Raw genomic sequence first — 27,351 nt, 5'->3', positions numbered from 1 at the left:
CTCTCTTCCGAGTTGGCCACTTGTAACCTTTGGGGGCGGGTTCTTCTCTTGGGGCGGGACCAGGGCGACGGGCGTCAGTTTTGACTAATAGGAACGCGCCTATGAGTAAGCCAGGGCCAATCAGAAGCGAGCAGGCCGGATCCTGGGGCGGGGCTGGAGCTTCGGCAGTTGAACCGTTCACGAGGAGGGGCGTCGGCAGAGAAGGTGAGAGGCCACGGGAGCTGCGGGTGCGCGGGCCTGCGTGGCGATCCTGGTGGGGAGGGGGTGTTCTCGGGGGGCGTGGGCTGCGGCGGACAGCTGACCCGGCAGTGTGGGAATCGGGAGGGCGGTGCCCTTTTGCACGGGTAGGTGCTTTAATGAGGCAGAGGGCAGTACGTGAGGCCGTGGTGGGTGTTCTGTATTTCGGAGGAGGGTCTTCACTAGGGAACGTGTGTAAAGCAGGAGACAGCAGATAGTAAAATATAGAAATGCCCTTGTAATATAGCCTTGTGATTTAATGGGAGGTTTAAAGAGGGCAATAGCTCAGTGAGGGGCGGAGGTCCCTGCGATGAGTTCTGAACTTTGATTTGGGTGGAATAACATTGAGAGAGAGAATGAGGACTCCGGGGATGAGGGTGTGCTTTATGCGCTTGTGCGAAGGCATGTGATGCACGTAGCATGTACTGGGGGCTTACATGATGCCGGGAACCTACTAACTGTTTCATGTGAATTAACCCTTAAACTTAGAAATAACCCCACCGTGGTTAAGAGTGTGAGCTGGGCGTTGGGGTGCCTGTGTTTGAATGTTGGCTTTGCCACTGGCCCTGCCAGTGAAAGATCACTGCACTGGTTACTGGCCAGTTGTTTAACCCTCTGTGCTCCCGCTTCATCCCCCAAATCTCTTGGCTTCAAATGCGCTTTATAAAATGACATCAGCAAGTGTCTGTCTCCAGTGTGGATTTCTTCCCTGAACTCCAGACTCAAATGCCCAGTGGCCAGTTCTCCACTTGGGAGTGCAACTCACATTCATTATTTAAAGACTTGTCCCAAACCAAACTTGTAGTTTTCCCCTTCCCCTTCCAAACCCAGCTGAGGGCAATTCCATCCTTCCAGGAACTCAGGACAGAAACCTTGGAGTTGTCTTTCACTCCTTCCTTTTCTCTCACCCACATACCATCTGTCAATCAGCAAATCTCATAGCCCTACCGTCAAAACACATCCGGAATCCAACCGTATGTCACCACCTCCTTTGCTGCTAGTTTGGTCCAAGCCCTCTCTTGCTCTTACCTGGTCTGTCACAGTGTTCCTGCCTCTGCCCTTGACCCCACAGCCAGGGGTTCCAAAACAAAAGTCAGATCATGTTGCTCCTCTCTTGAGACTGTCGTAGTTCCCACCTCATATAGTAAAAGTCCTTGTCACACTCACAAAGCCCTGCTGGATCCAGCCCCCCTGACTCCCTCTCTAAAAATCCTACCACTCCACTTTGCTCACACTGCTTCAGCCACCCCGGCCTCGTCCCTCAATGTAGCAAATATATTCCCACCTGGGGAATGTCCTCGCTGTCCCCTCTGTCTGGATCATGTCCCCCCCCACCTCCTTCAAGTCTGTTCAGATGTCAGCTCCACAGATAGACCCTCAGTGCCACCCAAGCTAAAACAGTTCCTGTTACTCCCTGGCCCCTGACTACCTGGTTTATTTTTCTTTATAACACACATATATTAATGTTTGTTTATATCCACTGGGCTTCTGAGACCCCTATTCTAGAGTGTTGGCTCCTTGTGAATATAGAATTCAGCACCTAGAAGGGCATACAGGTGCTTAAAAGGTGTTGCTTGTAGTATACCAGCATTACCGCCATTTCTGTGGGGTCTCCCTGTGATATAGGGCAGGGCTGTGGGGCTGTGGGGCTGGGTGGGGTGATGGGGCCTAGATAGGGTAATGAACTGGATCCAGCAGGGCTTTGTAAGCATGACAAGGACTTTTACTATATGAGGTGGGAACTACGACAGTCTTTCAAGAGAGGAGCAACATGATCTGACTTCTGTTTTGGAACTCCTGACTGTGGGGTCAAGGGCAGAGGCAGGAACACAGTGACAGACCAGACTGTGGTGACTGAGGGCTAAAGACCTCACATCTAGGTAGTGCTGGGGGAGCTTGTAAGAAATGCACATTCCTGGGCCCACACCCAGAGATTCTGCCTCTGTAGGTTTGGGACCATGCCTAGGCTCCTGCAGTTTCATCAGGCCCTTGTATTGATGCTGAAGTTCTGTGGCCCTCACTTTGAGAAACAGGCCAGTTCAGAGCCTGGACTGGAGCTCTCATTAAACTCCTCTGTGGCCAGCCCCTTGCTGGGCAGTGTTGGGGACATTATGGTGATTGAGACAGCCCCTCACCCAGTCAGGGAGTCAGGGAAGGCTTCCTGTAGGAGGTGACATTGGAACAGATTGGGAGCTCAGGAGAGAAGACCTTGGCTGTATATCCAGTGCTTAGAACCCTGTTTCTTGGTGTTGTGCATTAATTCACAAGCAGTTCCTGATCTGTGCCAGGCCCAGGGTGCTGAAGATACAAGAATGATCAAAGTGGCTCTGCCCTCACAGGCTTCTGGTCTGTCAGCTAACCACTACTGGTTGCACAGATGGTAACAGGTGACCGAGTGCCAGGTGCTGCTTGAAGCATCTTCTATATATTGACTAATTTAATCCCCACAACAATCCTCTGTGAGGTGGGAGCTCTTAATTATCCCCATTGTACTGATGGGGAAAGGCCTCGCCTGCGATCACATTGTGGGTAAGTGGTGGAGCTGGGATCTGAACCCAGGAGTCCCCGGCCTGCAGCATGGGTCATGGTAAAGGTGTGAGGCCATATTTGGATTAGTGTTGGCGGGGAAAGGAGCAGAGAGTTGTGAGAGAAAACGGAATGTGGTCTTGGAAAGGCAGCTGGGTAATGAGTGGGGGGACACTGTGCCAGTACCTCACTACAGGGTCCTAGGCAAGCCTCAGTTTCATTCTCTGTAAAATGGGGGTGGGGGTGGTTACAACTCCTACCAGAGATTGGAACTAAGGGTGAGTCACTGCTTGATAGATGTGTTTGGTTCTTATCTAAGGCAAAATAGTGAGGGATATTGGGGGAGGGGGTTCTGGACACCCCAGGGGGTGGGGGTGGGGGTGGACTGCTGTGTGCTCTATGGAGGTGTGGATTGTGGGGTGTCCTAAGGGGCTTTTGTGTCTGTACATTCCAGGCGGACGATGTGGAAGATAATGTCCATATTCTGGGAGAGTGCAGGGCAAAGGGGGAGGGAGTTCTGCTCAGCTCAAATTCACCCATATGGTGGGGGCGAGGAGGGGTCACCCAGGGCAGACCTTGTGTGTGCGCGGTGCGGGGTGCGCCGCATAGGAGAGTCCAGCTAGGTCATGGCTAGGCTGGAATGTACGAGGGGGTGGGGAGATGGGCTGCAGTATATGGGCAAACAACCATCAGAGGTGGGGCTGCCAGGGCTGGTGATTTGCCCACCGTCGGGTGTGGGAGATGGTGATGTGGATTTTTTTTCGGGAGCCTAGCGTGGAGGATTCTCGTCTACAGCCCTGGGGTATGCACTGTGCAATTTTAAATCTGGGAGCACAATTTGGGAGGAGGAGCCAGGGGCGGAGATGTAACGCTGGAAACGGAGAGGGGCCACGTTAGTGAGACGAGAGGGTGAGGGCCAAAGGCTGGAAAATTGTGAGTGTGCGTGCGTGTCTGCTGAAGCTGTGATGTCATGAGGCCCGAAAATGGGGTCGGGTGTGTGGGCCAGAGTGGGGCGCCGGGATGCCCTCGCCGAGCGCGCCAGGTTGAAGTGCATACGTCACGGGCTGGCGGGGGCGGGGCCTCGAAGGCCCGGCCGTGCTGCGAAGTCTAGAAGCTGAGGCGGAGAGTGGGAAGACACTTGGGATTGGAACAAAACCAGCGGCCAGGATGGGCCACCGGTCACAGGGCAAGGATGGCGGATGCAGGTGGAAGGACGGGATCTGCGGGGGTGGGCGGGGAGGAGGGGCTCGGGACCTGGGGAATCCCGGAATTGGTGCTGGTGGGGGTGTTCAGGAAGAGCTCTCTGAAGGAAAGACGTGAAAAAATGCGTGTGGCTGGGCGGAGTGATATACCTAGAATTTGGGTGGGAGCAGAATGCAGGAGAAATATGAGGATGATGGAATGCAGGCTGAAATGGGGTGTGTGTGGAGTAGAACCGCGGGCAAATATGCAGGCAGAATCCAGGCAGAATAATGGGGGGGGGGCAAAATTAAGGTAGAATAGACCCCTAGGAGAACTTGAGGGCTGGTGTGGGGAGGAGGGTGCCCCTTTGTGCCCAAACTGGGAGAGCAGAATGGAAATAAGGGATATGATAGGGGAGTGGAGGAGAGGGCTGGTTCGGAAAGGAGCGGGGGGCGGGACTGGAATCTGATGGAGGGGGGTTCTGCAGAGGGGAGGGAAAGGGAGCCCGAATCTCGAGGCCGTCTGGGGAATGAGAGATGGGGAGCTGGGGTCAGGAAGGGAGTGTCGAGCTGGCAAGGGCGTGGGACATATTCCATCCGCAGTTGCGAGCGCTCGCGCCCTGCCTAGAAGAGGTGATGCGGGGCGTGGGAGCGGGCAGTTTGTGGAGGTGTGGGAAGCAGATGTGTAGAAGGGGAAGGTTGAATTCGCGGAGAATATTCAGAGGTTAAGTATCTGGGGATTGCGGTGGAGGCTCATGACATTAGTGCGGTTGGATGCGGAACGGCAGTGTGAGTGAAGGGCTGCTATTCTTGGGGTAAGAACTGGTGGGGGGTATGTGGCGGAGTGGGGAAAGAGGAGGGCAGGGCAGGGTTGGCAGTGGCAATGGGGTGGGGCGGCCCCCTTTCTCTTCTGTGCCCTCCCGGGACTTGGGTACCGCGAGTAGGGTGGAGAATCTCGTGGTGAAACTGCCCTGCTGCTCAGATGCCCGCTGGTGTCCACATCTCCTTGGTACCGGGACGGCGCATCCTCTGATTGGCTCGAGGAGGCTGAGGGGCAGGGTCTAGGGCACCCGGTGGGGCGGAGCCATCGCTGCCTGGCACCCGCTTTGGGGACCAAGGAATGAGGTCTGTGGTGAAATGTATAGCTGTTTGTTTGCCCATTGACCAGGGATTATAAACCCCGACCTCTGAACCTCCAGAGAAGAAAAGCACAATGCGAGAGTGGGAATTTTTCGGGGGAAGTAGTTTTCCGATTTTATCAACTGCTCCAAAGCACCAGAGACCAGAGCTTGGGTAGAGACAGAGGGGTGCCTCTCACGACTTCTGCGGTTCAGGTCGTTGTCCTTGGGCCTTTGAGAAAGGGATCTGTGGATGGGTCTGGGGGCAGGATCCTGGGAACCCCTGAAATTACTTGCAACAGCTTATGGGACCTGTTCATTTAACTGGGTAGGGTTCAGAGATCTCATTGGATTCCCAAAGGCTCAAGGACTCTTAAAAGGATTAAAAACCACTGAACTAAAGTGTCAGGGTTCATCTTTTTCTGCCTCACAGTATTATATTCTCCAGTATTCAGATGTCAAGAAGGACTTCCTGGGGAAAATGCAAGGACTGAAAGAGGTGGGTGGGGGAAAGAGGGAGACCAGGCATTGGAGAAGGCCTGATGATCTGGGTTGGGGGCAGTCCTGGGTAGCCGTCTCTTTGGAGCAGCTATGGGACGATGGATAGGACCCTTTTTCTTGATGAGCCTCAGTTTCCCCATTTGTACACTGGGAAGGGAGTGGGCTTGTCTTTATAGTCCCTTTCAAGCTCAGAAACAACAACAATAATAACCATAGTAATGATGATGATGCCAATATGAGTGAGTGTGAGTGCTTGCTGTGTGTCAGGCATCGCTCAGTTTCTCCAAGGACTTTAACTCATTTCCTAACACACCAATGCAAGAAGACGAACACTGCTGGCCTCCTGTGGGCTTACACAGGTCTGCAGGAACAGCATCTGGTCCACTGTGGCTCTGATCTCATCACTTAACCCCTCCTTCCCTCCCGCCGACCTTGCTGTTCCTAGAACAAACCGGGAACATCCCACCTAGGAGCCTTTGCCTGGTTGTTTCCTCTTGGGTACCTGGACACTCCTCCCCCAGATAGTCACCTTCACCCTCCCTCGCTCCAGGCCTCCACTCAGAGAGGCCTTCCCTGGCCACCTTAGCTAGAGAGCCCCCCACCCCCACCCCCACCCCCACCCCACCCCACCCCAGCATCTCCTTTTTCTACTATTTGACATCTTTATACCTCTGACTGTTGCCGTCCTCTTAAGGGTAGTAGCATAATCTGGCTTCTCATCATAACCGCAGCACCCAGGACGGCACAAGCTTTAAAGATAAGGAGTCTGGCACCAAGAGGGGTTAAGTACCTTGCGGGTGTATGTGCACAAAGCGGAACCTGGCTGTAAGCCCAATAGCCCGGGGCTCCATTCTGAGCCACTGCCTAGAATCCAGGCTGAGGGTGGAGGCCTGGGCCTCTCCTCCAGCTCCTCTTAAAACTAACAGTGAGTAGTAGCCGTCTGGGCTAAGGGAAGGTGCTCACGCTTACAATAGACTAATTAATAATTCATTAACTCATTGTAAATCATTTAAGTGTATCGTTGATGATCCGCAGCACTGGCTGCCCTCTTGACCTGGAGCACTTCCGCTAGGTGAGCCACGTGGCTTGCTCCCAGACATTCAGTGCTCTGTCCAAATGTCACCGTCTCAGAGAGGCCTGCCCTGACCCCCTGTTTAGAATCTCTGCCCCACCTGACCTCAATACTGTCTGCCTCCTTTTCCATCTTGATTTTTCACCACAAATGTCTGAATGAATGAATACCTAGTGAATGTAAAGATTAATAAATTGTCAATGGTATTAATCACGATTCTCTTGTTAGATGTCATATATTCTAGTAGCCAGCACGTATTGGCATAGGAATGTGCAGGACACAGTTCTAAGTGCTTTTATGTATTTTGTCCAGTTCAGTAACTCACAGCAACTCTATGAGGTAGGTGCCCGATTGTACCCATTTTCCAGATGAGGAAAGCAAGGCAGCGAACAGCAAAGTCTCTTTCTTAAGGTGGTAAACGGGTGGAGTCAGCATATGAATATGAAAGCCTGGACTCAGCCCCTCTGAATCTCTGTCTCATTCCCGTCCCCAGCGACACTGGCCATGGACCAGCCAGCCGGCCTGCAGGTGGACTACGTCTTCCGGGGTGTGGAGCATGCCGTGCGGGTGGTGGTGTCTGGGCAGGTGCTGGAGCTGGAGGTGGAGGACCGGATGACAGCCGACCAGTGGCGGGGCGAGTTTGATGCCAGCTGTGAGTGTGCCCGTCTGGGGTGGGCTCTCCTGTGGTTCTCTGGGATCAGTTTTTCCCAGAAGATGAGGCCAACCAGGATCCTGCCCACCTGCCTTTTCTACCTGATCAGACTCTCTAAGTGGGGGAGGTTGTGCACAGTCCGTTAGGCCAGAGGCACTGGACTCACGGAGAGTCGGAAAGCTTGGACGCATTGTCCTTGGGCTGGGCCACTGGTCAGACCTCAGGAAGGACTTTTCTCCTCATCCAGTCATTGAAGATTTGACTCACAAGACAGGGAACTTCAAACAGTTCAACATCTTCTGTAACATGCTGGAGTCGGCCCTCACCCAGGTAGGGGCTGGGGTTGGGGGCTGGGGGAGGTTCTGTCCCCTGTATCCCCTGTGGGGCGGGGGCAGGTACGCCCCTGAGGGAAGCAAGATCCTTCACCTTCTCATTCTGTGGAGAGACAGGGCTATCTTTCTCTTCTCTTTTCCAAATGTAAATGGCTTACTCTGATTCTAATGATAGTTATTCTCATTCTTGTCACAGAGAAATGTAAAGAAGAAAATAAAAAACACTCCACTCCTAGTACTCACTCCTGGTAATATTTTATTAATATTTTTGGGAAAATCACTCCAGCCGTTTCTTTTTTCTTTTTTTTTTTTACATTTTTATTAAGGTATCATTGATAGACAATCTTATGCTCAGGTTTCACATGGGCAACATTGTGGTTACTACATTCCCCCAATTATCAAGTCCCCCCACAATACCCCATTACAGTCACTGTCCATCAGCATAGTAAGATGCTATAGAGTCACTACTTGCCTTCCCTGTGCCCCCCCATATTATGTGTGCTAATCATAATGCCTCTTAATCTCCTTATCCCTCCCTTTCCACCCCCACCCCCACCCCCACCCCCACCCCCACCCTGCTCAGTCCCTTTCCCTTTGGTAACTGTTAGTCCATTCTTGGGTTCTGTGAGTCTGCTGCTGTTTTGTTCCTTCAGTGTTTGCTTTGTTCTTACACTCCACAGATGAGTGAAATCATTTGGTACTTGTCTTTCTCCGCCTGGCTTATTTCACTGAGCATAATACCCTCTAGCTCCTTCCATGTTGTTGCAAATGGTAGGATTTGTTTTCTTCTTATGGCTGAATAATAGTCTATTGTGTATATGTACCACCTGTTCTTTATCCATTCATCTACTGAGGCCCACTCATGTTGCTTCCCTATCTTTCCAGCCATTTCTTCATTTCTCTTTGCACTTGTGAACATGTGTTTGTGTGTGTGTACATTTGAAGATCTATAATTGTATGTAGTTGATAGATTTCCCAAGGTATTCTGTAACCTGCTTTTAAGAGATTCAACCATATTTCATAAAAATTCAGTCACATCCCTGAAAATAACTAATCATTCATTTGATTTTCTGAGCCCCTATCTACAATGTGCCAGGCACTGTGGTGAGCACTGGGAATGCAGCAGTGAACAAAAGGGAGAGAATCCCTGTCCTCATGAAGCTAACATTCTAGTGGGAGAGATGGACAACTGAACAAGTGTATAATATCAAGTATTTATAGCAAAGTATTCATAGAAAAGTTACAAATATTAATATGAAAAAAATCAGGTTGGCATTTAGAGTAACGGGTGCAACCAAGACGTCATTTTAAAACTCTGACCTACATTATTTCTCTGATTACAGATAAAATATACATTCACAGAACAGTGACAATATTAAAGCAATGTGTGACTTAGAAAGCGAGTCTCTTGTAATCCTTTCTATCCCCACCCCAGACTAATATTTTAGTATCTTTAGATGCTATAGCATAATGGCCAAGAGCATGGACTAAGGTCAGGCACGTTACTGCTACTTACTGGCTGGGAGCCCTGGCCAGTTACCTCTCCATGCCTTAGTATCCCAAACTGTAACATGGGATGATAGTGGTCCCCATTAGTGTTGTGAAGATTAAATGAGTTCCAAGTAAAAAGCTTAGAATAGTGCCAGGCTCTTGCTAAGTGTTATACAGCTGTTGCCTATTTTCATTATTATTAATATCAACTTTTGGGTTTGTCATCCTTGTTAGTGGTTGCTTAGTATTCCATTGTACCCATGCATCATGGTTTATTTAGCTCAGTGGTTCTCAAACTTTTTGGCCTCATGACCCATTTATACTCTTAAAAATTATTGAAAACACCAAAGAGCTTTTGCCTGTAGGTTTTAGCTATCAATGTTTGTTTGCCATAGTATAAATTAAAACTGAGAAAAATTTAAAGATATTTATGAATTCATTAAAAAATGAAATAATAAACTTAGTTTGTTGTAGTACCTTAAACATTTTTGTGAAAAATGTGTTTTCTAAAAATAAGAAATGTAGCATGTTTTACATTTTTGCAAATTTCTTAATAGAAAATTACTAGATTCTCATATGTTTCTGCATTTCATCTGTGGTGATATGTTTTGTTTGAAGCATATGCAGAAAAATCTGCCTCATGCAGACATTTAATTGAAAAAGGGAGCCCCTTAACAGCTTTTTTAGGTAATCATGCATATCCTTCTTTGCTCACACACTAAAACTGGACAGTTGGTAGCTTCTTAAAAATTATTGCAATGGGGAATTTGAAACAGGATCAGTGAATTTTTCATATTCTGATACATCAACATCTTTTGATGTGTCTTGCACATTACGTGGATCTCTTAACCATTTTGTAACATCATGCATTGGTAATTTGGAAAATATTGGTTCACTAAGTTATGCAGATCTTCCAAATGTTGACACATTTCATTATACAATATCAGGAAGTCACATTTGCTAATATCCTCACTCATGTCACCAGGAAAGTCTTTCAACATGGAGAAGCTATTGAGCACGGTGGCAAATAGAAGTTTTCCAGAATTGTCATTTTTGCTTTGAAGTTTGAATTTTATTATTGGCCACAAATATTGTCAGCTGTTTTTCTTGAAGTGACAGGCTCCCTTTGTTCATTTTTGAGACAATACCTGCCGAACCTCCAAGTCTGAATAACCATAGTTCAGTCTGTCAGTTGGTCTTGCAAATAAAAATAGTGTTCCATGAGAAACTGGCTAATTTAGCTCAAAACTCGATTACATCAGTGCTTTTCCTGAGGCAACTGTCACGCTTTGGTATGTGGCAGAATGTGGCCTTCCCATTTGACACACAGTATGGTGAAAAGCTGTGTACTGAAGGGTTGAGATTCAACAAACTTAATAACCTTTAGAGCTTCATCGAGAACATTCCCGCGGTTCATTTCCTGTGTCTTGTTTGTTTGCGAGTTTCTTCCTCCTTGTCCGCGACGGAGGCGGCATGGCAGTGGGGAACGCAGCTGTTAGCACACTGGAGCTGGGGCCTTGCTTTCTGCTGTTGGGCACCAGCAGTTTCGCCCACCGTGCTAATGTCAGCATGACAAAAAAGGCGTATGACATCTTAATATTATGGTGCAAATTGTTTTGGTCTCGTGGACTCCCCGAAAGGGTCTCAGAGATTCCCAGGGGGTCTGCGGACAGCACTCGGAGAGCCACGGAACTGAGCTGCCCCTCTGGTTGAGCAGTCAGGTTCTTTGCAGTTTCTCCCTGGGAGGAGGGTGTCCTTGTGGTGGCCTCTGGGGCAGGGCCATCTTGAGTGTCAGCCTCGGTGTAGGAATGGCAGCTAGCCCACGGAAAGGATGCAGCCCAGGTGTGTGGGTGGTGTGTTGTCGGTATGGCTATGTTGGGTCTTGTGGCAGTTCCTTCCATCCTCTCCCAACAGAGCAGTGAGTCGGTCACCCTTGACCTGCTGACTTACACAGATCTGGAGTCCCTGCGGAACCGGAAGATGGGGGGCCGCCCAGGCCCCTTGGCCTCGAGGTCGGCCCAGCTCAACTCCAAGCGCTACCTGATCCTCATCTACTCCGTGGAGTTTGACAGGTGGGAAAAGAGGCTGGCCCCAGGCCCAGGCTGATGGGCAGGTGAGAGAGGATGTGGATATTGCTCAGGAACCCCTGGTGCTCAGGGCTTAACCTTGCCTTTGGAATCTTCAGTGTTGAGGTTTGTATCATTTAATATTGAGTTTGACTACAAGTAGAAGACTGTGCCATTACCAGAGCCTTAAACAAGTTTATCACATAACAAAATGATTAGGTAGGTGGCTGCTCCTCAACAGTTTCATTAGGGCTCAGGCTCCTTCTGTTTTTGTTTCTGTTTTTCTTTTGACATCCCTGGTTTTTTTAACCTCATCCTTATTTCTTCATGGTCATAAGATGGCTGCTGGCCCTCCAGGCATTGCATCTGTTTCAAAGCAAGAGGAAAGATGAACAGGGCTGTGCTTGCTAGTTCTATCTACTGTTTTTATCAGGAAAAAAGTGTTCCTAGAAGACTCCCAACAGATTTCCTATGATATTTGGCCAAGAAATGGCCATATGGCCTTTCCCATAATATTTGGCCGTAAGTGGTCATGTGCAAGGGATGCTGGGAAAAGCATCTGGCTTTTTACTATTCATAACAGGAGGAGGCAAGGGAGAAGGAAGTTGGGAAGGCTGTTGGGTAACCAGGGGACAGTATCTGCCCCATTTGTTAATAGCTCCTGGATTTCTTAGCGGGAAGTTACCAATCTTCTATGAATAGTATCTGGTGGGGCAGCTAATCAGGGTGCCCTACCTTTCCCCAGCCAAGGGGTGACCCAGGTCAGGCCGTCTAGAATCCCCCAGTATGGAATCTGAATTAAGGTTTTGCTTGGCTGCAAGTAGCTTGAAACCAGCGTCCATTCCACGAGCAGTGTGGACAAGGAAGTTATGGCAGCCTTCACCACACCTGTCAATCCCAGTGTTACCAGTATTATATAAGAGGGTTTTGGGGTGGCTGACTGACTGGTCAAGAGATATGGGGGCAGAGAGGGGGCTGGAAGCGGCGTTTAGAATTTAAGCCTTTAGGAATGTAAGGTTTTGGGAACTGGGTGTTTTCATACTCGAAGGCTCTCAGGGTTTGGTAGTTACTCGCAAGCGGATTCTTGGCCTCTGAGATGCCACGGTTCTAATCCTCCTCAGGATTCACTACCCGCTGCCCCTCCCGTACCAGGGCAAGCCAGACCCCGTGGTCCTGCAGGGCATCATCCGCTCACTGAAGGAGGAGCTGGGCCGCCTCCGCGGGCCAGACCGTCAGGACGCCCGGCAGGCCCCGGAGACTGAGATCTGGCACCTGCGGGAACAGTGAGTTTGGGAGGGGAAGGCCGTTAGGGCTGGAGGAGCACACCCCCCAGGAACTGCGGGGCTCCGTGCCCAACACCATTGGGAGGACACCAAATATTTATTCCGGGCCCTTCCTCTGTGTCCACCTTGTGTGGGATGGTGTTGGGGACACAGCAATGACCGGAACAACCCTGGCTGTGCCTCTTGGGGCACCCAGTCCAATGAGGGAGACAGATTTGTGTGCAGAAGGCGAAGATTCATAGTGGGTGGGGCTGGGGAAGCCCAGAGGGGAGAGGTGACCTGCCTGGTAAGGGAACGGTGTTTTAGGCAAAGGGAACAACATATCCAAAGACAGGGCGGGAGGCAGGGCCATACTCAGTGCTGCTTTTGTGCTGGCCACCTCCCTGCTGTTCACGTAGTGGCCAGCCCAGGGGACAGACAGGCATTGGTCACATAACCACCGAATATATCCTTGCCAACAGAGATGGGATTAGGCATGAAAGGGACCCTGGCCTATAGGAGGCTGTAGCAGGAACCTGATGGGGTCTTGGGGTGGGGTAGGTGGAAGGGGTGGGGAAGACTGTTCTAGACAGAGGGAACAGCATGGGCAAAGGCCTTGTGTCAGGATGTGGTGACAACAAGGGGCCTGAAAGAGTAAAGTGGAGAAACCACGGGCTTTTGGCATCTAAATTGAGTGCCTGCTGTGGGCTGTGGGGATGCTGAGTCGGGGACTTCGTCTCTTCTTGAAGGAGGCTCCACTCACTGGGGAGGGCTGATAATATTTTTAGTAATAAGAACAATAATAACCATAACTAACATTTATTGAGCATTTAACTGTGTGCCAGGGGCTTTGCTCGGTATTTTATGATTTAATTCATTCAATCCTCACAAGGTAGGCACTGCTATCACCCCCATTTTACAGAAGTGAAAACTGAGGCCCAGAGAGATTAGAGAACTTACCCCAGGTCACACAGCGAGTAACATGGCCAGGCCAGACCCAGAATCCAGGCAGCCAGCGCCAAGACCCTTTTGTTTCTCCAGCAGCTAGCAGTAAGGTATTGGCAGGTGCTAGCCCAGGACTGAGCTCCCAGTACTGACAGGGTGGGAACAAGAGTGGGACCTAGGGGCTGGAGAACCCTGTGTGTCTTCCTAGAGGACCTTGGCCGGGCGCTGCTGGGAAGCAGGATAAGTTTTACCCTCAGTTCATCCTCAGAATCTTCCCTCAGGCCTTCTGGGTGCATGTGTGTGCGTGCGTGAGTGTGTGCATGTCCCAAGCTGGCAACAATGTGATGCCTCTGCCCTTTGGAACCAACCACAAACTAGAGAGGGGGCTGGAGATCCCACGGTCATTGGCTTCTTACCTTTCCCTTCCCAGCTTGGAGTTAGGGAGTTTGGGAAGGCTCCAGGATTCATTCATTCATTCATCCAACACTTATCGAGTTCATACTGTGTGGTAGGCACACTGCCCAGCCCTAGTTCTTGCTTATTGAGCCCTTACTCAGTGCCAGATATGGTCTAAGCACTCTTCATAGATTCCTACGACCTATTATTATTACAATCATCTCACTTCACAGAGATGTGAAATGAAACTGCCCGAGGTCACCCAGTGTGTAATAAGTGGAGTGGAGTTGGATGCAGTCAGCCTGGCCACAGAGCCCGGGTTCCTACATAGTGACCACACAGCTGGAGTCAGGATCCAGACAGAAAGCACATAATCACACTGATAAATGCGAGCTCTGCCATGGTCGGTGCTAGGAAGGAAATGTACACAGAGCCGGGAGACAGAGAACAGAGGGACATGACCTAGCCTGGCTGGAGGCAGGAAGGCTTCCCCCAGGAAGGTGATGTTGGACGGAGGAGTGGAGTTACCTGCCAGGAGAAGGAGGAGAGAGTGTTCCCGGAGGAGGGAACTGGATTTGCAGAGAAGTTTGCTGGAGCACCAAGGGTCGGGAGGTGGGTGGAGAGGAGTCGGGGGAGGGCAGCTGTAAGGGACTGAATGGAGAGCTCCTTGGAGAGAGTATGGAGGAGCCATAGAATTTTAAAAAATGTTTTATTCAGAAAAATTCCAAGCACACATAAAAGCATATAAAAATGTTTTATTAGGAAAAATTCCAAGCACACAGTAGTATAATGTGCATGTTCTTATGCCCCAACTTCTAAGGTTATTTATGTTTTGCCCATTTTATTTGACCTGTACCCTCCCCTCCCCACTGAGAGGCAAATCCCAGACATCATAACTCCTCTGAAACACTTCAGTATGTATCTTTAATACAAGGACATTTTTAAGAAACAAAAGCGCTGTTCCACGTCCGACAAAATTAACAGCAATTCCCTAATATCATCTGATACCTAGTGTGTATGTGTCGACACTTCCCTGATGATCTCACAAACGTCTTTTTGTAATTGGCTTGTGAGGATAAGAACCAAAACACAGCCCATGTTACAATTTGTTGCATCTCTTTTAATTAATTTCAGTCCCTGCCACCCCACCTTTCCTCATTTATTTGTGGAAGAAGCCAGGTTATTTGGCTTGTAGAGTTTTCCACAGTCTGGGTTTTGTAGATCTTACGTCCACGGTTAATGTATATTCCTGGTTCATGAATTGGTTGTTAAACCTACGGGCCAACCAATCAGATTGAGGTTTCTGGCGAGGCACCTTCCTCGGTGGTGCTACCTGCGTGCTGTTGGGACTGATGACATGGGATGGTGGGAGCAGGGTCCCTTTCTTAGAAAGTTCCCAGCAGCCTAGCAACTCTTGGTAGTTTTCATTTGCATTTTATGAATTATTGATGAGGTTGAGTCAGTTTTCATGTGTTCCACAACCATCTGGATTTCCTCCTTTGTCAGTTGCCTGCCTAGTCACCTATCTTGCCTGTTTTCCTTCTGGAAATCTTATTCCTTACTGATTTCCAGGAGTTCTTCATTTAGTCTGGGTACGAGTCTCTTGTTGATTTTACGTGTTTCAGAAACCTCCTCCCCTATATAGCTGGCCTTTTCACTCCCTTAATTGTGGTGTCTTTTTATAAGCAGAAGTTCTTAATTTTTATGTAGACCAATGTACAAATATTTTTCTTTGAAGTCAGTAGTTTTGTGGTCTTAGACAGCTTTCTCCCACTGTCATGAAGAGATTGTCCAATATCATCTATGACTCTTCTGTGTTTTGCTTTTCAAATTTTGTTTACAATCCACTCAATTGGATCCCTACTCGATTGGACTTAATTTTTGGTGAGGTAAATATCCTTTCATATTGTTTCATAAGATTACTAATTATCCCAGTGCTGTTTATTGAAAAGAGTGGCCTTTCCCTCCTGCTTAGCCTGTGTCACCCTTATCATAAATCATGTTTATCTGTAGGTGAGGTTCTGTGTTCTACAGTCTGTCCTTGTGCTATTGTTATAATTACTGTAGTCTTATAATTAGTCTGATTTTGGGTAAAGTAAGGCTTCTCAAGTGTTCTTTTGTTATTCTTTGGCAGTTTGCTTTTCTGTATAAATTTTAGAATTAATATTGCTTTTCAAAAACATAAAATTTGTTGAAATGTTTACTGGTATTACATTGAATCTATATCACAATTTAGGGAGAGCGTTATAATTAGTGAATATTCCAATCTATAAACAGAGTATATCTCTACATTCATTTAGGTCTCATTTCATGTCTCAATAATGTTGTTCCATCATACTTTTTGTTAGATTTTTATGTCTTTGGGTACTTTGGTTAATTGTTATTTTAAATGTAAGTCATATTGATACTGTTTAATTGATATTTATATGTTGACTTTGTGTCTAGTAACTCTGGCTTACTATTTTTAATAATTTATCTATAGATTTTTTATTTTAAATGTTTATAATCATTTCCTGCAAATGACTGCTTTGTTGATTCCTTCTCAATTCTTATCTTTTTTTTTGCCTTATTGCCCTGGGTAGGCCCTCCAGTACAGTGATGAGAAGAAATGGAGGCATCCTTGCCCTGTTCTTGATTGCAAAGGATAGATTCAAATTTTGCCAAAAATGTAGGCATTAGTATATTTTTCAGATCCCTACTCGATTGAAATTTTTAAGCAAGGTGAGAACAACTGTGTTAATATGTAGTTTTAGTAGCTATTGATGATCAGTGGCTAGATGGATCTTTTCATTAGGTGTTGGTAAAAACTACTGACCAATTCTGTGATTCTTTCTGCTTTTGTTAGCTGGAATTCTTCAATTAATCATTCTCTCACCAACTATTTCGTTTCCCTGAGGTGCATTTCTTCTGAGAAAGGCATGATTAGTGTTTAATTTTTTTCCCCTTTATTTATCTTCTTACAGAATCTTGAATAACCAACATCCTCCATGGAGATCAGTGTTTTATTATCATTATGAACTCCCGAATTTAGACTTAATCGATGTTAAGTTGGTTTCCTATAGCTGTGGTGATAAACGACCACCAACTGGGTGGTTTAAAACAACAGAAATTTATTCTCTTGCGGTTCCGGAGGTCAGAGGTCCAAAATCACTTTCCCTGGGCTGAGGTCAAGGTATCAGCCGGGCAGTGCTCCCCACGAGGCTCTAGGGCAGAATCCATTCCTTGCCCCTCTCAGCTTCCATCTGCTTCCTTTGTTCAGTTGTGACCACGTCACTCCAGCCTCTGCCTCTGTGGTTGCATTGCCTTCGCTGCTCCTGGCTCGTCTCCCTCAGCCTTTCTCTTACCAGGATACTTGTGACTTTACCTAGGGCTCACTCTGGTAATCCGAAGTAATCTCCTCACCTCACTGGTCCTTAATGTGATCAGATCTATAAAGTCTTAAAAAATAAAATTTGTCCATGTAAGGTAACATTCATAGGCTTTAGGGACTAGGACACGGATGTATTTTGGGAAGCTGTTATTCATCCGGCCACAGATGTGTTGTTAGTCTGCTGTTCATTGCAGGTGTTCTCTCTGATGCTCATATTGTCTTACCTTTGTTCCATAGGAATTACCTGCATGTTGGCCCCTCCACTCTTTTCCAAATGACCCCAGTAATCTTTGGTGGCTTCCTTGTTTTCTGGCTTCTCAAGATATCTCAGATTTTTTTGTGCCTTTCCAGCCTCAGAACTGGTGTAAGTCATTTTTCCAAGGAGCTCTGGTTTCTTTTTGTCGGAAATTGCATTTAGAGACAATAATCTGGTCATTAGGGGTGCTCACTGCCATTGGGTTGACATTGCTTTTAAGCCTTTTTAGTGAAAAGAGCCAGAGTAGATACATTTTTAGAAAGAGAAAGATGATATCTGTGCTTATCTGAACTTTTGATTTGTCTTTTCTCATCCTGATGAATTTGTGTAAGTAGTACCATAATTATTTATTTGCTTTATTCTACTAATAACAATATAATTATTAATAATATAAGTACTTGAAGTTTAAAATTTCTCTGTAGTCCTTTTTGTCCTTAGGCTATATTCTACTTGCTATAAGTTTCTTTTGTTACTTGACATAATTCTGCAGTATCCAACAATTTTGATATAGTTAGATATGTTGGAGTCAGTTTCTTTTACAATTTTAGGGATTGCTTTTATTAAAACTTACGTAAAATATATTTCAAGTTCCAAAGTTAAAACTAAAAAAGGGTGATTCATAGAGGTCCAGCTTGTATCCATGTTGCCATCTCTGTTTTCTACCTTTCTCATAGGTAACCTACTTTTTAAAGTTTTCAAATTATCCTTATATGTGTCTGAAAATGTGAACATATATAATTTATAATTCCCCTCTTTTCTTTTACATAGAGAGGCATACTAAACATGTTCTGTACTGTTTTTAAACTCACATTATGGCCATCATTTGGTGACAGGACATAGAGATCTTCCTCTTTTTACAGCTGTGTGATTCAATTTAATGGATGTAGCATTGGAATTCAACTAGTTCTCTACTGATGTGTGTTTTGGTATTACTGCTCTTATGCTATTACAAATAGTGCTGCAGTGATGTCCTTGCATGTACATCTTTTTCTCAAGGAAGTGTTTTGAGAGCAATAGTGACCCAATTAGATTTGCATTTTAGAAAAATCTTTGGCAAATGGAAGATGATGGGACCTATCTGGGAGGCCAGGGTGGAGGCTGGGGTCAGAACCTCAGGGCTAGTCTTTCAGGGTATGGAGGACAGATGAATAATATATATTGGAATTAAAACTTACAGGGCTGGGCATGGGATGGATGGGGGTGAGTGGGGTGACTATGTCCCTTCTCACATGGGGGAGATAACAGAGGGGAGCTGGTGGGACCGTGGGGGCAGCTGGGAGTGGTGGGGCCGCGTTCCCGCTTTTTGGGGGAGGTGAAGTGTGGCATACCTCCGTGGAGGAGTTGAGGACCCCCTCTGGCTCTCGCTGGCTTCCTTCTACCCCCTCCTAGGGTGTTGCGCCTGGCGTCTGAGAAGCGGGAACTGGAGGCCCAGTTGGGCCGAACGCGCGAGGAGGCGCTGGCCGGGCGGGCGGCGCGCCAGGAGGTCGAGGCACTGCGCGGGCTTGTGCGCGGCCTGGAGCAGGAGCTGCGGCAGGAGCGCGGCCTCGGGCACCGCGGGGCTGGCCGGCGCAGCCAGGATTGCCGCCGCCTAGCCAAGGAGGTGAAGTGCGGGCGGATGGGGGGGGTGCGGCCGGCCCCTGTCCTGGCCAACCCTCAGGCTGGACCTCCGCCCCGCTGTCCCCTTCTGGCAGCTCGAGGAGGTGAAGGCGTCGGAGAGGAGCCTGCGCGTGCGGCTGAAGACGCTGAACGGAGAGCTGGCGCTGTACAGGAGAGGGTGAGGGGCGCGCCCGGGGGCAGGTGGGGCCTTGGAGCTGCGGGCCGCCTGCAGGGTCTTGGGGCCGGTGGGCGGGGCCTGGGGTGCAGGGGCGGCCCGAGGGAGGACGAGCTCGCCCGGGGTGGGCGGGGCCAGGGCAGCTGGAGAGGGCGGGGGAACCGGAAAGTGAACCGTGGAGGAGGGACTTCATCAACTGGAGCGTGGAGACGGGCTTGCATAGTTGGAGTCGGTCGACGGGGTCCGTGGAGAGGCGGACCAGGCTTGAGGGGCCCCGCAGGGCCTGGACATAGCAGCTGGGAAGGGGCGGGGCTGAGGCTCGAGCAGGGCGGAAGGGGGTGGCCCGGCAGGTGGGGATCTGGGGGGCGTCCCCTGGCATCTGTTGGCGTGGGTGGTGGAGAATTGGGACAGGTGTCCTGGGAGCTGTGGGAAGAAGGGTTCGGTAAAGGAGGTGTGTTAGGATGTAGGGGAGCGACAGATGGGTTCTTTCTGGGGGGTTGTGTGGGGTTCCGAGAGGAGTGGAGCTGGAGAGGGTGTCTGTGAGGGTCCTGTGCCAGGGCGTGAGTGTCTAGAGGTCGGTGGGAGGATGGACCCGAAGGTTCGGAGATGGTGCGATCCAGGGAGAGGCCTGGGATAGGAGTGGTCCCGCTGACGGGTAAATGACAGTGGGTCTTCCGCTCCCAGAAGACGGACTCCGCCCGCGGTGCTCCTCTCGGCCCCGGAAGATCGGGTCTCGTCGTCCCGGGAGCGCTCCACATCGCGCGGCCGCTGCGCCATCCGCTCCTCCTCCCAGGAGAGCGGCCGCGGGGGCCGGGGCCGGGGTCGAGGCCGCCCCGCCCGCCCCTCGCCGTCGCCGCCAGGTCTGCGCTGGCCTTGCCGGGCCCTGCCCGTGGGAGGCGGTGGGCGGGATTAGGGCCGTGGAGGCGCGGTTCTGGGACGCCAACCTCCCGCCCGTACCCCGCCCTAGGTGGTCGCGTGACCCGTTTCGACCCCACAGCCTTTGTGAAAGCCAGGGAGAAGAAGCAGAGAGAGAGCAAGATGCGGTCAGCGCCCATTGCCTCCCACCCGCCCGCGTCCCCGGCCCGCCGGCCTGCGCTCCCGTCCAGTCTGTCTGCCTCGCTGGTCACTTGCTCTGTCTCTTCGCTTCCACCACCTGCTCAGGCTTCTTGCCTGACAACCCGCCCCCCCGCCCTGCTTGCTTGTTTCTCCCGCCCCTGCCCGGTCTGTCTCCGCACGCTTTTTCCCTTCTTGGGCCTCGTGGCCCCAGGTGGGTCGCCGGCCTCGGGCTGTGACCCATAGGGGTGCAGCGACGCCGTTCCTCGCCTTAGTTGTACTCACAGGCGGGGGTCTCCTTTTCTCCCCCAGGCAGCAGCAGCGGAACCGACTGGGCAGCGGAGGGAGCGGGGATGGGCTGTCCATCTCCCGGTCGCGCCAGACTCGGCCCCCAGCTGCCGTGACCGGCCGAGGCGACGCGGTTAACCGCTCCCGAAACCGCAGCTCCTCAGGTACTGGGCTAAGCGCGCCGGGCTGAGCAGAGGGCTGGGCGGGCGTGCGGTGCGGGAGGCTCACGCCGCCCCTCTCCCCCTCTAGTGGACAGTTTCCGCAGCCGCTGCTCGCCCGCCAGCTCCTGCAGCGAGTTCGAGGATTTCTCTGAATCCCTCCCTAGAGGGTAAAACTTGGGCTGGGGAAAGGACCACCTCCAGTGGGTGTCTGGGGAGACTGGAAACAGTCTTTCGCAGGGAAATTAGGTGGTGGAGGCTGGAGCCTTGAAACCACAGAGGAGGGCGAGGTGGGAGGTGCCAAAGACTCCTCCTATTAGTCCTTGATTACTGCCTCCTCTTAGCTCCCGCCACCGTCGGGGGAAGCCTCCCAGCCCCACATCCTGGAGTGGGTCCAATACGGTGAGTGTCTTTCCTCAGGCCTTGGAGGAGGTAGGGACAGCACGAAACCACCAGAAGCGGCGTGCCTTTCACCCATGAGTCCATTCTGGAAGATCAGGCTCTTAATGCCTCTGGATGCAGTGTTTTGAGGTCATTGGATTGATTGGAGGAGGGGATGGGGTGGAATGGGGACAGGGGATGGTGTTTAAGAGCACCAGCTCTGGCCTCAAACTGCCAGGTGTTAAAACCTGGCTCCCCTTCCTATCATGATCTGTGCGATTCAAGGTAGTTACTTAGTGTCTCTGTACCTATTTATCCCCATTAAACAGTATTCCCCTTAGAGGGTTCTGGCGAAGATACAAGGTTATTTGGCATTTAATAAGGACCCAGTTAGGTGTCAGCTCTTGTTTTTCTGAGGTCTTCTGGTTCAGAATTTCTGGTGGGGTTCGCATGCTCCCTGACCCCCTTTCCTGTTTTCCCCAGCAGCAGAAGTCCACACCCCTGGAACATGGCAGCCGTCAGAGACGCCTGGCCAGTTCGGGGGGCTGGGTACCCATGAAAGGTGAGCCTGGGACTCCACATCCCTTCCTCACTTGTGCCAGAACCTGGATGGTATCAAGGGCAGCAAACTGGGCCCTGGAACATCCTCTGGTTTCAGGCCCTCTCAGCCCCTCACAGCCACACCTGTTCTCACAGAGTACAGCTCTGACCACCAGGCGGCTGACATGGCAGAAATAGACGCCCGCCTGAAGGCCTTGCAGGAATATATGAACCAGCTGGACACGCGCTCGTGACCTCGAAGAGGGAGCACTGACCCTTCACCCCCTACCCACCCCTGAATTCAGTGTGCCTGCCCAGCGGCCGGGGTGTCCTTCCAGTGGCCCAGGTCCTGCCCATCTGGTGCTCACAGGGCTGCAGGTGTGTGAGGCCTTGACCCTGGCCTCTCCCCCAGGCATTGCATGCTGGGAAGGAGGGTATTTTGTAAATAAACAGATTTGCTTTTGGGATTCCTCAGTTTATGACTGAAAGATGGGGGGTGAAATGGGGAGAAATGAGGATTGGTTGGGGGTGTAAATGGGACCTGGGTATATTTCTGGGCATGTCTGAGACTGGGAGGCAGACGGGCTGAGGCTCAGGAAAAACCACTCTCTCCAAAGCAGTGAAAGGAGTGCTCTGAGGGGTGGTAGTGAGCAGCTCTTCCCCAGAGGGGTCCAAGCAGAGGTGCTGCACAGAATGTCTTGGGCTGTGTGGTAGAGAGAGGGTGTCCTGCAGCGTGGTTCACTGCCCAGGAGGATCCGCCTCCCCGAGTTGCTGTCAGTGACATCTGGACCAACCTGGTGCTGATTCCTGCCCTCTGACCTGAGATCTGTGGGTTCTGAAGTGGGATGTTTCTGAGCTGGGATCTCTGGAGACTTGGTTCAAGGTCAGGGCCTCTGGGTTCTGAGCACCAGAGAGGACAGAGTGCTAGGGCGTGGGGCAGACGGGGGGTCTGGTGGGAGGGAGGGAGAGAGGGGAGGTGGGCGGCAGGACATAGAAACAGTTTGAGCTGCACCTTTATTCGAGGGGAAGGCAGGGAGATTTCTGGCCTGGACAGTAGAAGGGCCTCACTCGCTGTAGTGTGGCCAAGTCCGGATGATTTCGTAGAGCTGGTCACCTGGGGAAAGTGTCTGCTGCACATCCCGGTGTCCTTTGACCTCGTATTTTGGGCTCAGGGCTCCCAGAGCCACTCCACAAGCCAGCAGACTCTGGGCTGCCCTGAGGGCCCGGGGTGGTGGCGACCGCTCTGGGGGAGGGGCAGAGGCAGGCGTTAGGCTCCCACGGAGGGCAGAGGTCGTGTGGGGTGGTGGTTCTGACTGTGCTCCCGGCTGGCCCCCCAGGGCCTGGACCCAGGTCTGCCACTCCCTAGCAGTGACCTAATCTCTCTCTGCCTCAGTTTCCTCATCTGGGAAAGGGGGGGAATAACGGCACCTGTCCCCAGGGCTGTGGGACAGTGAAATGAGTTACTTTATATAAAGCCCACTGAACGGTGCCTGGCCGAGAGCAAGCCCGCAGTAAGTGTCGCTGTCAAGAATGTTGCTGCTTCCTCCTCAGTCCTCAGACCTCTGGGTCCTACTCAGAATAGCTGCTATTATCAGGCTCTTCTTAGGGGCCATGGACTGGCCTAGACCTTTTAGGTAGATTAACTAATCCTCACCCAAACTGTAGTTGAAAGTGGTCATTATCTACAGGAGGAAATGAGGCTCAGAAAAGCAGTCACTTGCCCAGAGACACAGAGTTGTAGGTGGCAGAGCCTCTCAGCAACTACACACCGCACTGTGCCATCCCCATAGCCCATGTCATCCCCCTCTCCCGGCGACAGGACAGTCACTTACCCATGTAGTTGCCCATGAAGGAGATGCCGATGGACATGGGGTTCCAGGTGCTCCCTGTGTGGGCGCCCTCGGTGTCCCAGCCCCGGCCCTCATACACGAGCCCGTCTTCTCCGATCAGGAAGCTGTGTGGGTGGTTGTGGGCTTGGCTGAGTGAGGGCGGGCTCCCTGGGGGAGGACTCCTCCCTCCTCTACTCACCGCACCCATGTTCCTTCTACTCGTACACAATTTCCCAACACCCTCCCTCTTACCACCTGATCTTCCACAATAGTAACAATGACCGTGGCGCCTGGCATGTGCCGAGTGCAGCTCTATATGCACCTTTTTTCATCCTCACAGCAGCCCTGTGAGTCACTCCTGTATCCATTCGGTAGATAGAGAATCCGCGAGGTAGAGATACCTGTCCGAGGTTACACAGCTGATAGGGGCGGAGCTAGGATTCTTCACCCAGGTCCCTGTGACCTCCACCCACGTGATCTGATTCCTCACTTTCTCCTGCGTTCCTGGAGGATTTGTTGAGCTCTTGATTTGCTGAGTCCCCCACCTGCAGTCCTCAGAGGCAGGTACTGTTGTCATCCCCACTTTAAGAGCAAGAGACTTGATTCGCCCACGGTCACGCCCCACAGACCCCTGCCTCTCAGAAGTCTCCACCGAGAAGCTCTTGTGCTCTGCTTCCGGCTTCCGGTTCCCTCCCCGTCACACACTGAGTGTCAGGATCAGGGACTCAGGGGTTGGTGTCACTACCAGACTCAGACCCGGGGGCCCCATTCTGCCCATTGGAGGTTTCCAGTCCTGGCGGCAGATCGTGAGTGAGTCTGACTCGGCGTGTTGGGATTGACTGGATGGCAGCATCTCGGTGCTGCAGTGTCTGCCACCTCAGCCCCCTGGCTCACGGGGTCGCTTCTGACGCACAGACTGGTGGCACTTCTGAATCTTGGGTCCTGAATCTGCCCTTTAGGAAGCCAGACTCTCAGAATCTGGCTCTGAGGAGACTAGGAACACCAGAGGTGACGCCAGCCCCCGGGAGTGGGCCAGTTCTGGCCTTGCCACAGCCCAGCAATCGGCACTCCGTGCTCCCTGTGTATTTATCAGATGAACACATCTGACTTCACTTCACCTGGCCTCACCACGTGGGTACAGTCGGGCCCATTTTACAGGGGAGAAAACTGAGGCTCAGAACGTGATGGGACAAGGAAGGGGGATTTGGAATGTTTGATTCAGACTCCGAATCCTAAAATCTGAGACAGACTTCAGTCTGCCTTCCTGTAAGGTGATTAAGGCCAGAGGCCGCAGAGCTAGGCCTGAGGGCCTAGAGGGTTCAACCCTTCTCTCTCCCTACAGAAACTTGTGCTGAACCCCAGCCAATTACCCCAAAAAGGGAGCTGGTGGGTATGGGCCCCAGAGGCGGACCTAACCAGTCCTCATCCCTGTTTTTGCTGACACCTCCGCTACAGTCTGGGCACAGCAGCCAGAGGGAGCTTCTTACACCCCAGCAGGCGCCCCCGGCCCCTGGCTCCTGGCTTCCTCAGAGTGGGACTGAAGTTCTCACCGTGGCCCCCGAGGCCCCGTGCCATCTGGCCCCTGCCGACCTCTCCCTCATTTCCTATCACTCCTCCCAACTACTTCCAGCCACCCTGACCTCTGCCCTTCGGGTGTGACCGCTCAGCCTCACAGCGCCGCTGTCCCCCAGCTCACAGCCACCTCACTGTTCCTCTTTTCCATTGCTTCTTTCACCACCTGGATTCATTTTTGTTGACTTTGCTGTTTCTCCCTGCTGCCAGATCCCTTGGGGCTAGCCTTGCACTGCTCTTGGCTGGCCCCACCCTGGCACCGGCACACGGCCTGGCACATAGTAGGTGCCGAACAGTCCATGGACCTGGGGCTCTGACCACATGCCAGGCGGTGTCCTCAGTGCTTTGCGTGTATTGGGTGGTCTGGTGATCAAGTGAGCCGCTGTCCCACTGACTGCAGAGGAGTGAGAGGAAACAGCGGCGGGGGCTTGGTGACTCGCCCCAGGCCTCTGCCCTCCTGGAACCACACTTAGCCAGCCTGGTTACCCACGTCCCAGCCAAGGTACCAGCCTGACTGAGGGGACTCCAGATGTGTTAGCAGAGTCTGTCCCTCCGGGGAGCAGGGCTCGGACTTCCGCCCTTCGCCCTCCTCCTAGCGTCTCTGCGCTGCCTGCGCATGCCCGGCCCTATTGGCCACTCTGGGGAGAAACGGGGACACCTTGCGGTTGAGTAGGCCGGCCCGGCGGCTCTAGAACCTGCCCCGCAGTGTCCAGGGCCTGCACGCCTCTCTCCCCCACTGCCAGGCCCGGCCCCAGCATTGCTTCCCCTCCACACTCACTTGTAGCCCACATCGCACCAGCCCAGGGTCCGCGCGTGGTAGTGCTGCACATTCTGGACCTGCTTCAGGCATGAGGCCGGGGTGTTGCAGTTGCTGCCGGCCGTGTGCGACACCACCACGTATCTCACAGGCAGGCTCAGGCGCTGGGAGCACTCGGACGCCAGGGCCTTCCACTCCCTCCGGGGTACGATGGGGCAGCAGGTGTTTGGGTCTTCTCGAGGTGCCCCAAGTCCGAGGAGGGCGAGGAGGGCCCAGGTGAACGGCGCACAGCTGCGGGACATGGCAGGCAGGGCGCGCAGGAATGGCTTGGGGCTCAGGCTCGCAGGGCTTCCTTTATCTGCTGGGACTCAGCGGCAGGGAAGGCCTTGCCTCACACCTGGCAGGACTTCCCGGGCGGGTCACCGTGGGCCCCAGACTCCACTTCCTCCTCTGGCTGGGCACCAGCAGGATGCGGTGTGGTTGGAGGGGGCCGGTGGGGAGGGGTGAGCCCATGACAAAGCCAGGGGGCCCCTCTCCCAGCCAAGAATGGAGGTGGGGAGGGCCACACAGGCCCACTGGGCACTTCGCCTGGGGTTTCTGGAACACCTGGTTCCTTGCCCTGCCCCTCTTTTCAGTGGAGCATCAGACAACTCACCAGGAACTTAACATGGGGGAGAGAGAGCGAGGCCCAGCCTGGGGTAACAAAGGCTCCCGTTTTACAAACACTTCCCCCAGGCCCAAACCCCATGTCATTTGACCCTTACAGCAAACTGAGGAGGTGAGTACTGGGAGGCCCATTTCACAGTGGAGCAAACTGAGGCTGGGGATGGGGAAGTCATCTTGCTGAAATGTAGGAGATAGTAGAGCCTGGGGGTCCAGAGCCCCAGTCCAGGGCCTTGCTGCCTGCATTTGAGTTCTGGCTACATTCCAGGTGGGAACTCCCACCAGGAACTAACCTTTCTGTGCCTCGCTTTTCCCCACCTGCAAAATGGGGATGAGAATGTAAAGTACCGAACTCTTAGGAGTCGATGTGGGATTAAACAGGTTGACAAGAGGCAAGCCCTTAGAAGATGTCTGGCTCACAGTACCACAAATCTGCTCTGGTAGTAAGCAACGTGCTTAACGTGGGTGCCCCCGGCAGCTCCATTCTGCACAGGAGGGACTCTGAAGAGAGGAACAGTCATTTGCCCAGGGCCACTCAGTGGCTTGGGATCACCTACTGGGGAGAAGTCTCTCCTGGGGCCTTTGACCAGCCCAAGCCCCTTTCCCCACTTCCTCCTAGAGCACCTGTGAGTTCAAGGCAGGTTCCTCATTTTGCTCTTCCTCCTTTCCTTCTACTTCAGTGGACTTTTTATAAAAATTACAAAAGTATCACTTGCTAGCTGTAACAGGTTGAATTAATACAAAATGTTAATTGCCTGTGTCCCATTCCCTCCAGCTCTGCCGGTCTGAGGTCACCAATGAGAACAGAGGGGTAAATCTTTTTTTTTTTCCTACAATATTTGCCATGCCCAGGTAGATCATACTTAGACCCATGATATCATACATGGCCCACCAGCCATCTCTGAGTACTTTTCATGAATTATCTCAAAACATA

General features: G+C 51.6%; 2 protein-coding genes across 5 annotated transcripts; one reads left to right on the top strand and one right to left on the bottom strand.

Moving 5' to 3' along the window:
• The first annotated feature begins 99 nt into the window (after positions 1-99).
• Positions 100-22,063, top strand: CCDC61 (coiled-coil domain containing 61). 4 transcript variants are annotated; one of them, XM_057492760.1, is made up of 14 exons: positions 100-204; positions 7,129-7,287; positions 7,535-7,617; positions 11,025-11,182; positions 12,298-12,459; positions 18,795-19,005; positions 19,097-19,179; positions 19,861-20,036; positions 20,144-20,219; positions 20,542-20,681; positions 20,767-20,845; positions 21,020-21,077; positions 21,543-21,618; positions 21,753-22,063. In XM_057492760.1, the coding sequence occupies exons 1-14, from the start codon at positions 102-104 to the stop codon at positions 21,848-21,850; spliced, it is 1,662 nt and encodes a 553-aa protein (XP_057348743.1). In that variant the 5' UTR covers positions 100-101; the 3' UTR covers positions 21,851-22,063. The 4 variants fall into 4 exon arrangements, with proteins under 4 accessions (XP_057348743.1, XP_036741438.2, XP_036741435.2 ...); XM_036885543.2 differs by having other exon boundaries at positions 21,540-21,618; XM_036885540.2 differs by lacking the exon at positions 100-204 and adding an exon at positions 3,852-3,968 and having other exon boundaries at positions 21,540-21,618.
• Positions 22,064-22,591: 528 nt separating this feature from the next.
• Positions 22,592-26,159, bottom strand: PGLYRP1 (peptidoglycan recognition protein 1). The gene is made up of 3 exons (XM_036885550.2): positions 25,776-26,159; positions 23,429-23,550; positions 22,592-22,839 (listed from the first exon to the last, which is right to left on the bottom strand). Exons 1-3 carry the CDS (start codon positions 26,054-26,056, stop codon positions 22,661-22,663), a joined length of 582 nt encoding a protein of 193 aa, XP_036741445.1. The 5' UTR covers positions 26,057-26,159; the 3' UTR covers positions 22,592-22,660.
• Positions 26,160-27,351: the final 1,192 nt, after the last annotated feature.

The sequence above is a fragment of the Manis pentadactyla genome, chromosome 15, assembly GCF_030020395.1.
Source record: "Manis pentadactyla isolate mManPen7 chromosome 15, mManPen7.hap1, whole genome shotgun sequence".
Lineage (NCBI taxonomy): Eukaryota > Metazoa > Chordata > Mammalia > Pholidota > Manidae > Manis > Manis pentadactyla.
The sequence above is the reverse complement of the archived record's forward strand: the minus strand, read 5'-3'. Positions and strand labels throughout refer to the sequence as shown.